The sequence below is a fragment of the Cyprinodon variegatus genome, unplaced genomic scaffold (assembly GCF_000732505.1).
Source record: "Cyprinodon variegatus isolate N-32 unplaced genomic scaffold, C_variegatus-1.0 Scaffold413, whole genome shotgun sequence".
Classification (NCBI taxonomy): domain Eukaryota; kingdom Metazoa; phylum Chordata; class Actinopteri; order Cyprinodontiformes; family Cyprinodontidae; genus Cyprinodon; species Cyprinodon variegatus.
The window spans coordinates 185,887-198,193 of NW_015150866.1; the positions used below are offsets into that span (position 1 = coordinate 185,887).

General features: G+C 38.3%; 1 protein-coding gene across 1 annotated transcript in view; it reads left to right on the forward strand.

Moving 5' to 3' along the window:
• Positions 1–12,307, forward strand: part of LOC107093202 (inositol hexakisphosphate and diphosphoinositol-pentakisphosphate kinase 1-like) — an 80,232-nt gene that overhangs the window by 55,511 nt on the left and 12,414 nt on the right. Inside the window, exons 24-27 of the mRNA XM_015388088.1 lie at positions 1,060–1,212; positions 3,593–3,655; positions 8,843–8,989; positions 12,031–12,168. Coding sequence (XP_015243574.1) covers positions 1,060–1,212; positions 3,593–3,655; positions 8,843–8,989; positions 12,031–12,168 — 501 coding nt within the window. The remainder of the gene's footprint in view (positions 1–1,059; positions 1,213–3,592; positions 3,656–8,842; positions 8,990–12,030; positions 12,169–12,307) is intronic.

The window sequence follows — 12,307 nt, forward strand, 5'->3', positions numbered from 1 at the left end:
AGTACTTTTCTTTTTTTGCTTTATTCTTGGATCGGGCTTTAAAGAGTTAAAAAAAAAAAAAACACCAAAAATTAATTAAATAGATTTTTCATACAAATGTAAAGGGATAATCTTAAGGGATAAACAGGTATTGACTATGGGTATGATCATCTGACAGAACAAAGTCTCATGAGGTGAGATTTTTCTGAAAGTAACCAATCACAGGCAGTTTAGTGTCTCAGGTTGGTTCCTCCCTCAAAGTCCACAGGAGAGGAGAGGAGAAACTACAGGTGGCTAAGAAACAAGCACAGAGGAGTATGGACTCATTCTAGCAAAAAAATATTCAAAATCCACATAGTCAGTAGTCTACCCGCGTGTGTTTTAAATTAGAGTATTTTTTATGCAAGTGCACTTTTGGCTAAATTCTGACTCCATAAGAACCGAGGGAGTCTTTTGGTTGACAGGTGAAATGTCCTCAATAAACCAGCAAAGTAGATAAGCTTATTTCTGCTCAAGCACCTTAGATTTTCTTGAGGAAACCTGTAGAAGATGGCGCTATGGTCAGATGATGGTGCAACATAAAACACATGTTATGACCTTCAAAACACCATCCCTTTGGTGTGATGCGGTGATGGCAGCATAATGCTGAGGGGTTTTTGTTTTCCTGCAGCGAGAACAGGAGGTGGTTTAAGCAGAGAGTGAGTTGAATGAGGCTAGCTGACCTAAAGAGGCTTCTAAAGATAAACCCAGGTTTAGCTTGAATACAGGCTGAGGCTTACACCACACTTTTGAGATTTTGGGTGTTTAAAAGGCATATTGGATATCCTTTTTCTTGCATTTCACAAACAGCCTGTTGGTCTGTAACATAAAATCCCTGAAATGCATCAATGTTTGTGGTTGTAACCTTAGTGGCTGTGAATAGTTTTTTAAGGCATGTTTACAGTGTAAACAAACTCTCCACAAAAGGGCAAAACATTTGGAAGAATAACTGCATGGTGTGCAAAATAAAATGACTCATCCGTCATACTTCCACTCCCACCCATCCCTCCTCCCTTCATCCCCCGACTCGTCCCCACACAGGCTCGCTCTGCTCTGGCCTCTTCAGTGCCTCAGCGCTTGGGGTGTCCTCTAGCGCCCCCAACTTGCGGGATTACGTCCGCACCCACCACCATCACCACCACCGAAAACCACCTCTGTCCCCCGGCAGTCTGCCGTGCAAGATTGGCATGTTTGGTATGTTCACAGCGCTCTCTGTTCTCTTCCACGGGACAGGTGTTCATCCCCACCCGTCTTCAAAAATCTTTTTTTTTTTTTTTTTGCTTACGCTGTTCTCTTGGACCTATTGGCAATTCTTTCATTTTCTCAAACCCAAAACCTCTTCTCCATTCTTTCCCAGAACATCCATTTTAAAATATTTAATCTCCTTATTAAAGTAACTTGTGTCCAGAATGGTGGCACTGGTGTAACAGCAGAGTGATCAGCTGTGTGGTAAATGTTGAAGCTTTACCTTAATCATTATGATCACGCCTCTGTCTGCTTGCCATCCAAATGTTTCTCTATGTGTGCATGCTGCCTTCCTTTTGGTGGAATTTGATAATCCCTACTGAAAGCTCAAACTCTGGGTGGTGTTTTCATTATTTGCTGCTTTGCTGCACATTTCATAGTAATCCATACTAGAAGAGACGATAATTTAACTGAGAAATAATCCAGCATGATTTTTTCCCTCTTCCCCTATACTGCCACTGGTAAAGGCTCTGACTCACCAAGATTTATTAATCACCTAATTTTAACCCCTCACAGGTTAACTATTATATGGTAAGTTTTATATACAGTATGTATATATAGATATGACATAAGGTTTTATAAAAGACCCAACGACCTTGGGTTGGTTTGTAAACACAGAGGAGGGCTCTGCAGCAGAGCAGGCTTCTTGTCCAAATGCAGGGAACTAAACACAACAAAACTGAACTGCTCATTATGTCCACTAGGTGTCGCTCTTTTAGCAAAACTTCTCAGCACTGCCAGTCAGAATAAGATGCTGTTGGCTGAGAGACGGGTGAGTATATGGACCGACTCAGTGCTGGTTATATGAAACAAAGAAGATGGAATGGTCTGAAAGACGTCGCCCCTTAAGGAGACGGGAGGATTTCATGCTTTTTTTTAAAGGAGCTGCAGCAGTCTGCACAAACCTTATGTGTGACAGTGAGGCCTGTCTAACATAATCTCTTTCTTTTGTTGTCAAAATATTGCTTGTTTGCTGTTAAGTCTCCCATCTTTAATCCATACTAGGGATGCAATGAAATAAAAATTCATGGCTGAAACCAAGTCCGAAAAGTTAATAAAGGTTGAAAACAAAAATAAGTTATTTTGTCAAATATTAAAATAATCCCATTTTTTATGGCTGCAATGTGAACTGACCCTATTCAAAAACTATGTTTTTGAAACTCACACTATGCAATCATAAAAGTATAAAAAATATTTATTTACCTCTGACATTGAAAAAACTGAATGAAATGTAGAAATTGTCTCCAGTGAAATGATAATTAGTGATATTCACTAATATTGCATAGTTAAATATAAGTAGACTGACTTTATAAAGCGCTGTTCTAGTCACAGCAACCATTCAACCATGCATATTAAAGTAATAGGACTCAGACACCCTGGTAAATAACATCAGAGGAAACTTCTCATTTTGTATTGACTTTGATAGCTAAAGTTAGCTGATGCTAATTAGCCATTAGCCTCCCACTTCTCTAGTAACAGATTTAGCTCATGGTGATTTGATCTCCTTCTGCTACTGGTAAAGGAACTAGTGCTGACAATAACCCCACAGAACACCTCTTAAGAGAATGTAAACCAACCATTCTCTGAAACCAACAAACTAAACCCACACTATTGTTTGAGGTCAAATTCAGCGGCTGCACGCTCTGAAGGCCAGATTCATCAGCCGATTACGTTGTAGCGTGGTAGGCCGTGCAGACCGCAGTCAGTTTTTCCCCCGTTTTGAAGGACAGGTCCGCTGTATCCTACGTAGCATTGGGTATCCCATGATTCATTGCGAGTCCAAGTAAGCCGGCTGCTCCGTGCTGAGAAGAAAAAGGGAAATGGCGCTGAACAGTGGTGAATGTTGTAAATGCAATTTAATGTAATAGAATTATGTGAATAGTTCTTTTAAAAATGAATGAAAATAGTTCTTTTAAATCGTTATTGAGTCCGATACTGTATGTGACGGGTAATATTTGGTCTTTTGAAATGTGTCATTTGTCCCGGTGCAAACGGGTTTGAGTGACATTTAAGCTCAGATTCTAATATATCTGCAGTATGGGGACTATAAATCTGATATCTGCGATGATGGTACTGCCACAAAGTTTGATGACTGTGTTAGCTCATCCAAAGGAAAGACATCAGAATCTATTAAAAGATCATGTTTATTCATCTCTTCATCCTTTCAGTGGTTAGCCACATTTTACTCAGTGGTTGGAAATGTGTGTAAGTTGAAAACTGTGTTCCTCTCCCCCTCTCTTTTCAATTTTGATTTCTTTAAAATCCACAAAAGCAGACAGGCAGATACCCAGAGCTCCAGTAATCCCAGTTACCTTTCTTATCTCCTCAGAACTGCTCTCTATGCCGGCAGTAAAGAGATTTTCTGTGTCGTTTGCCAGGCATCCGACCAATGGTATGTCCGCTTTTATTCAAGTATACTTTTCGAAAATCCTCTAGTTCATCTTGCATGACCCTTTTGTGGGGAAGAAAACACCTTTTTGGGATGTGGAGATTTGACTGCGTTAATGACATCAAATGAAAGAATTTCCATCCGAGTTTCTCTTTCACCGCACAGCCTCGGTGTTTGATGAGTCTTGTGTTGTTTTCAGCCTGCATCGCTAACACCACCTGCTCTGCCTGTGAAAGGTTAATTTACCTCCCTGATTCTGCCGTTTCCTCACCATTTTTTTTTTCTGGAATATATCTCCTTCCTTGGATATATTTCCATATGTAGATAATCAGTGTGCACATCATAACTTGTACTGACTTAAACTTTGATGTTTAAATTTGGTTTGTACCATTGAAAAGCTGGTGTTTCATATTCATCTATGTGTATAAAACATTCGTGTTGTATAGAAGTAGATGAGATTTTTGGGAAAATCATGCAAGCATGCTTTTCATTTGAGTTCTGAATAGGGCATGTCTATTGGGATCAAGCATGTGTATTCTGCTGGAACAGGACATGATTGCTTACTTTTACCCCGATATATCTGCCTTGTGTTTTTTATTTTATTATTTTTTATTTGACAGATTTTAAGATTAATGGACATATTTTAAACATTAGATTTTAATACTACTGGACAGTCAATTATCATTCACATTAATCAGAATTCTGCTTTTCTACCATTCTACATGTAGAGGTGAGTAAAGCTTTAGCATACTGTAGCTGTATACTGTACCTTTGATTTTAATCACTTTAAATCGCAGATTATTCGGGAATCCTATTTTCACGCCACTCCCTCCCCAGCAGGCTTGTTTGACTCACTCGGTTTTATTCTGCCATTATCTAAAAGGCTTTGGCTTTTCTCTTGAAGAAGTTTAATTAAAATAAAAGCTCATTTAATTAGTTGTTGGAAAATGATGTACCCTAACTGCTGATTGACTGGGCCCTTTCTCTGGTGAATTATCCTGCCACTTGTTACACTGGTTTCAGTTTAGTAACATGTACTTCCCATTCTCTTCTCATTTAAGGTGTTGTGTGCCTTTTGCAGCATTGGTGTTAGTGGGTATTTATTGTGTTAAAAATGGATCTGAATGGTTTAAAGGTATTGGTTTTTTGACTTGAATTTACCCTGGATTCTTGGATTCGAATGAGTCATAAACACATGGACAAATTGTGAGTACCCCTCCTTTAATAGAAAAAAAAAAACCCACAGCTAGACTTGCACCGGTCAATCGCCCCAGCTCGGTAATTGTCCAATTTCCATGTGATCAACCACCACTGGTAACCGGCCACCGATTTTAAGAGTAGGTTGTTGTGTTGTTAATGAATTTTTTTCTACACGCATCTTTGTCCTACGCTTTTTCCATGTTTGTTTTTGTCAGAGGGCCCAAAACAGGGGGATGAATCATCCCAAAAAAGAAGGGAGGAGAGGCAGCATTCTGAGCTCAGACAGAAACAGTTGGGAATCGGTGTGAGAACACTGGGAGAGAGTGCACCATAACTGAGATGAGGGGTCCAGGGGGGGTAGGACAGCAGTACTTTTGAGAAGCCCACCAGGGAGAATTAGCCAGGAGAGGCTATGGCTAAACAATGCTTCCTATAGAGGATAATTGCTGGGGGTGGAAGAATGACAGGGGAAGACAGTGTGGCAGAGCTGGGAGAGAAGGCAACTGCTTGTTGGTGTGGAGGTAGGACCACAAAACAGTCCCTCTAGGGCTAAATTTAAATGGCTTTTTTTTAAAGCCACCTAAAAACCTCTTTTGCATTCCCGCTTCATCCTTTAACAATATTTCCTCTTTTTTCCGTTTTGATTGAATTTTGTCTCAAATCATGATACTTTTTCATCTCCTATAATTTGGATATCTTATAATACAATGTTAATGAACACGAGACAGCAGTTGAAGAATTCATAGATTTGATGCTGTGATCATTGATAGGCTCCAAAAATCCTGACCAATGCATGTCTAACCACAATAGACATTAAATAACTTAATTCGGACAACAAAATAAAAAATTAATTTAGAATAAAACAACAAATGAAACTCCAACATTGCTTTTCCACCAGGCTTCAACAGAATTTTTTAGAAAATAAACTAATGAAATCGGCCTGGGCTAAAATAATGGTTCCCTTAACCTAATATTTTATTGCACAACCTCTTGAAGCAGCAACCAATCAATTCCTCTAACTGTCAATCAGACCTCTGCTCTTCTCAGCAGGTATTCTGGTTCACTCATCATTAGCAAACTGCCCCATTAGTCTTAGGTTTAGAGGCTAAGTTTTCCTGTTTCAGATTCTTTCAAAGAAGCTCAATAGTCACATCATCATACAGCCCCATGGATCTTAAATTTCTGAATATGTGCAGCTGTAGTCACACTAACATCATGCTGCTTGGAAATGGTCTGATAGTCTTAACCTTCAACAAGCTGGTCTATAATTGTTTTTACAATCTCCTGAGACAACTCTTTCCTTCACTTCTTCTGGTCCATGTTGAGTGTGGTACACGCCATGTCACCAAACAGCTCAGTGACTACCTGTAGCCCTTTATATAGGCCCCCAGACTGATTTCAAGATTACATAAACTTGTGATGTTAGTAAGTCGACACACTTTAATATAAAATGTCTCATTGGTCACATTATTTTTAGACTATTCTAGGGAGACCATGATATTTGTCCAGGGCTGTTTAATGAGTTAATTATTTCAATCATTCTATTGAAGCTTGGTTAAAAAGTAAAGTCTGACTTTCATTTGTCCATTTTTGTACAATTTTATTCATTATCGTTATCAAATTTCAGTCATTTTGGTGAGTTTGGGGGAGTTATCTTTTATTATACGCTTTGACCCTCAGAAAACAATGAGGGACAGTACAGTAAAGGACAGTTTATCACTATTCCCTCTTTATGTGAAAGTCAAAACAAATCTCTGCAGCTCCTCCAGTGTTACTACAGGCCTCATTGCTGTTTCTCTGTTTTTTAGTCTCATCAGTCAGTTTGCTAAGTATTCGTATGTTGTCAGTTATGTTATAAACTTTCGATGAACCCCTCCGGATTTCAGTGAAAGATATTATAGGTAAATACCTTAGTAAATGTGTCACCACTTTAAAAAATGTTTTTATTTAAGCAGCTTTTAAAAAGCTAATATTTAACATAAACTTAAAAGTTAAACATTACCTTTCTGTTAGTCCATCACAATAAATCCCAATGAAATACATTAAATATGAGAAGCTATAATAAAGCTGTAATTTCAAGGAGTTTTAATTCCTCTCCAGGTCATTTTCATTTGACTTCTAGTTCAGCACATAAAGTCCTTACATAACATGGAACTATCGTCTCCATACGCTTTGATTTGTGTTCTGCTTCCAGAACCTTATATTCTATATGTGTTGATTTCAGAATTAATTTATAAATAATTTAGTAAAGTAGTGCCTGTTGGACAATGTCAAACTATCATTCCTTTTTTTATATATATATATTTTATTGTGTATTTCACAAATTTTACAGAGTAACGAGGTAATGCAAAGCCAATACTTTATGATTGTCACAACAGGTTCTCCTTTACTGCCCCTCTGCATTTAACCCATCCCCTTGGGGAGCAGTGGGCTGCCATTGTGGGGCACCCAAGGAGCAGTGTGGGGTTAAGGGTCTTAGCTCAAAAACCCAGAGTGGCAGTCTGTGGTAGCGGCGCTCAAACTCACAACCTCAGGTTTCCAGGTTCTGTGCCCTAACCACTAGGTTGCTACTAATAAGATATTAGTTTTGAACTTTAAAAAATTATTAAAACAAACAGAATATAAAATAATTTAAGTAAAATTGTAACGGGGATGTGGTAAAACTCTTAGCAACATTCCTTATATTGTAAATGTCCTTTCCTCATTCTTGTGCCTTCTACATTAAATAAACATTCAGCCTTCACAACAAGCCCCTAAACAAAATCAGTTTTATTTTGCTTTATATACTCAAACCATTCTTTCCAAATATTGTTGAATTTATCAATTTCCTGTCTAATAGATGCAGTTTATTATATCTTTTCCATGTCTTAAATGGCTAGCATTACATCAATCCATCCATCCACTTTTGGCACCAAATCATTTTGACATCTTCTGGTTATTCCTTTCTTACTAGCCAACAACATAATTTAAAGTTATTCATAATTGTCTCTTCTTATTAAATTGAGAGTCTCAATTCTCCCGAGATACATAATTTCAAAACTGGTTGGTATTTTAGTTTCTATCAATTATCATTTTGAATTCTGCCCAGTACTGGGTTATACGGGAGCATTCAGGAAACGTGGAAGTGATTCACTTTCGTTTACCCACAAGATTTCCAACTTTTATTATCTCCATGCTTTCTCTGTACAGGGCTCGCTAAATACCTTAGTGTAATCTTCCATCAATATTCCCTCCAACATGTGGAATCTGGGATTTTTCACTGATATTTATCTATTGCCTCCCAATCCTCCCCTGTCATCACCATGTTCACCTCCCTCTCCCATTTTTCTTTTGCATATACTGTGTTGTCCGTTTTCAAGTTCTGCAAAATCCTGTACATTAGAGACAGCTTTCCGTTCTATCTGTGACCTATATGCTTTCATCATAATTTTATCACCCCCGGTCATGTTGACTTTTTCTCCTTAATTATTATAATATGACATTTTCTCTTTTTTTCTTCATTGACCAATGGCTTTTTTCCCCTTAATTTTAGTAGTTGTAACTATCTAATACTTCCCCAGAAAGTTGGTTCCTAGTCTGTGTATACCGGATCTTAAAAGGTTTACATGTGACTTGGTTTTATGGAATAATGAAGACCACAATGTTTAGATTTACTAACTGATTTCTATATTCACAACACACACACACACACATTATATATATGTAAATATTAAAATGTGACATTAAAACAAAACAGAATCCTTATGTACTGCAGTCTACATCAACATTCCCTTAATTCTGCGTTTGTGCAAGTCAACATATTAAAGACATGTTATAGAACAAACTGAAAGACTGCAGCTAAATGGTTTTTCATGTTTATCTTGGTTTCTTTATAACATTTCAGTGCTTTCAGTTGTTTGTGTTCCAGCTCCTATCACTCCTCCTCTTCCTCCTCCAGCTCCACTGTGCTGTCATCTTCCTCCTCTCTGTCCTCTGCCTCTCGTCCCTCAGATGAACTCGCTGAGTTGGCGCTACAAGGGTTTGACCCTGTTGCCCTGGATAGGTCCTTCTCCTATCACCTGCACCACTGCCCCCACCACCTCCGCCTCCTCAGGACCCAACTGTTGTGTGGTCAGGAGCTCTCAGAGTGCCTCCACGGTCAGCCCCTGTAGCCTCTGCGCACGTTTTCCACGTCTTGTGCCTTTGAACTGGTACAGGAGCAGGATATTTGCTGTCCATGCACTCCAAGCTTTGCATCAGCTGTAGTTTCCTACTTTCATTTTCATGGCTTGGTTTCCTGTCTTTTTTTTTTTTTTTTTGTTATCATTCTGTATCGTCTGTCTGATTTTTTTTTTTCCAGACAGACGATGCAGCTGCAGCTCTGCACGATACTCCATTACATGTTAGAAGTGTTAACATGCTTGCATGTCGGCCAGGGAGTGCAGCTATCTAGCTAGCAAACAGACGGTACAATTCACACCACCAAAACAAATACATATAAAGGATAAAGATCAATGGTAATTACAAACTTCCAATAGTAGTCAAGGGCACTTATTTTTATTTAAAACAAAAAGGGCATTTATTAATCCCAAACAACAGCAGATGTGAGACAGTATTAATTTTATAGTATGCAATAATCATCTGCTAATCAAATAACAAGATATGCTGATCATAGCATCCCAACAGTAGTTCTAAATTGTGGTGTGGTTTGGAAAAGAAGCACCGACAAACAGCTGAATTATGGGGTTTTGTTCAGTTTTAGTTAAATTAGACAGACCTGAATGTCTGTACTCTAATAAACAATCAGCGGACAGTATTGACAATCTCCACATATGTTATCTTGGAGGTATGAATTGAAATTTGATGGTTGTCATAGATAAACCATCGCAAGAAAGACAGGAATAAAATTTTTAAAAAAGAGCTTCAGTCGAATAAATTTTCCTTCAGCTAAACTCAAACATACAAATTTAAATGCTATCCACAAAGAAGGGTCTTCACCTTTTCCACTAAGTGTTTTTTCTCTACATGTGGGTAATGATGGAGAAGGAAATAAATGTCATTTCATTGTCTTTAAGCTCTTTAATCTTGTTCTTTATTGGGCCTCTGCTGCTGTTTTAATCTCTAAAGTAAATTTTACTGCCTAACATAAGAGATGAATTGGATCCATAAACGGAGGACTAATACTACCTTCATGCACCCGCTGTTTGAGAATCCACCCCTTCCTTGACTTACTTCCAGCTTCTTTAGTTTCAGGCTTGTTTGTATGTTGGCACTGAGATCTTTCAGCATAACGGTACCAGTTAGGCCTGTAAGACTGAGGCCACCACCCTCAGTTCCACCTGGATTTGCTGGCCAGCTGGCAGGGTGGAAAACATGGGGATCTTTTCTTTCATGGGCTCCCTTTGCTGCTTCAGTGAACCTGTTCTACATCACTCACTTTCTTTGCAGAGGAAATAGTTTCTGCTGAGCTCCAGAGCTACATTTAGACAGTGCATGCACGATGAAACCAGAATTCTACCAACAGTTAACATGTATAATAAATACACAAATGAGCAGTTTTATTTAAAGCTCACCCATAGACTACTCTACTCATATAAATGCTTTATGGCTGCACATCTAATATAGGGCTGCAACTAAGCATTATTTTTCCAATCGATTAATTTGTTGATTCTTTTTTCTTTGATTAATCAATTAATTATGGGATAGATAATGAAGATTTTTAAACCAGGTGAAATTAAAACTTTTCCTCTTGAGGAGTTCTGGATAGAGAATATTAACAGAAGAAAAGTTTTTTAAAAACTTAATACAAAATGTTTATTTTAGTATTTTGATATAATTACTGCTCCAACTGGTTTGCTCTGTCAGTTAAAGGCATGTTTTACAGTCTCCATACTCAAGTTAAGCATTAATGGATTATTAAATTAGTTGAAGAATATTTCAGTAATCTAATAGTCCGATTAATTGTTTCAGCCCTAACCCCTGCTACCCCCCCCCCCAGTTATATTTTCCAATATATTGGGGTTTTGATCAAGGATTGGATTACATCTAGGTGAGCTCGCCCAGATAAGCCTTAAAAATAAAAAAAAAAGTCTAAATTTGAAATTACATTTTTTTTTTTTTACTTACAACATTTTATCTGTGTAATTTATGGAAATAATTAGATATACAATGAGTGAATCAGGATGGATTAACTTCATTATTTTGGGGGCTGATTTGTTTTTTACCAGGTAGATTAAGGCAGAGCTAATGCCACTTCATTCTGGTGATATGAATAAACATTTGAAATATTTTTTTTTCTTTTTAATTGCTCTTAGTTGTACATAAAAACCTGTTGGGGAAAGCTTTTGATTTGATTAGTTTCACTTTGCTGAATAAAAGGTATTCGAACCCTTTTCCTGTCGCTGTAAAGGTTGGTGCCAAGCATTGAAGGTGTGAAGGGATTGCGCGGGCATCCGGACGTCGTGTTGCAGCTCTGTCAGACTTATTGGCATTTTGCTCTAGTTTGTGCTGATTGAAAGATGGCTGTAAACAGACGGTTCCTGCTGTCTGGTACTAAATCACATCCAGAGTTCAGTGTTCAATACAGCACTAATGTAATCTACTCCAAGTATGGCTTTATTTTTTCTGTAACTCAGTCAAACAGGAGAGGTACATGACTGAAACTAAAAATATTTTACTCTGCGTGATTACTTTTTGTGCACTCTTCTTTTAGATCTTGAATGAATCAAATTTTTTCAAAGTCTTGTCTATTTATTTTCCTTTTTGGCAAACTAGAAAGGTTTGCTGTTTGGAAACCAGAGCACAGGTTCAAGGCTTTGACACTGACAGTGGACTGCCTTCATAGCCGGCCTTTTCTGAATATTTTGGGACCTTTAACATTACTTCAGTTACCACTATGTACTATAATTGTTTGTTTTTTACACTTTCCTACATACATAAACAGAAATCCGCCCTTAATGGTGTTGTTTACCTTTTAACCAATGAGAGAGTGGCTCTAATTAACCGCCACCAATCGTTAACCTGTAACCGTGTGTGTTTAACAAACCTAAAAGGCTGCCTTTTCTTGCCGTAGTTCTTTTAACTCTTCTGTTGTGGTTTTGCATGGAACCAGCTTCCACCATGAAGGCCGTTGTCCCCACCAACAGCCAGTGAACCGGTACAGTGAAAGTTTTCTTTTTTCTCTCTTGTCTGACCTGCAGGATTTGAAGGCTGCTCAATGGTGCCCTCTATCTACCCACTGGAGACTCTGCACAACTCTCTCTCCCTGAAGCAGGTGGAGGAGTTTCTCAGCAAGGTGTGTGAGAGCAGCGCAGAGGCCCAGGCCAAAACAATGAAAGGTAGGTGTGCACAATGGAGGTATTAAGGTGAGAACAGTTTAGCTAGGCGAGCTGGTCTCTGGATCAATTTGATGACTGACCTTGAATTGATGGGTCTATATCTTGCTGTCTGTTAAACTCAGAATCTGATGCTTTTCAG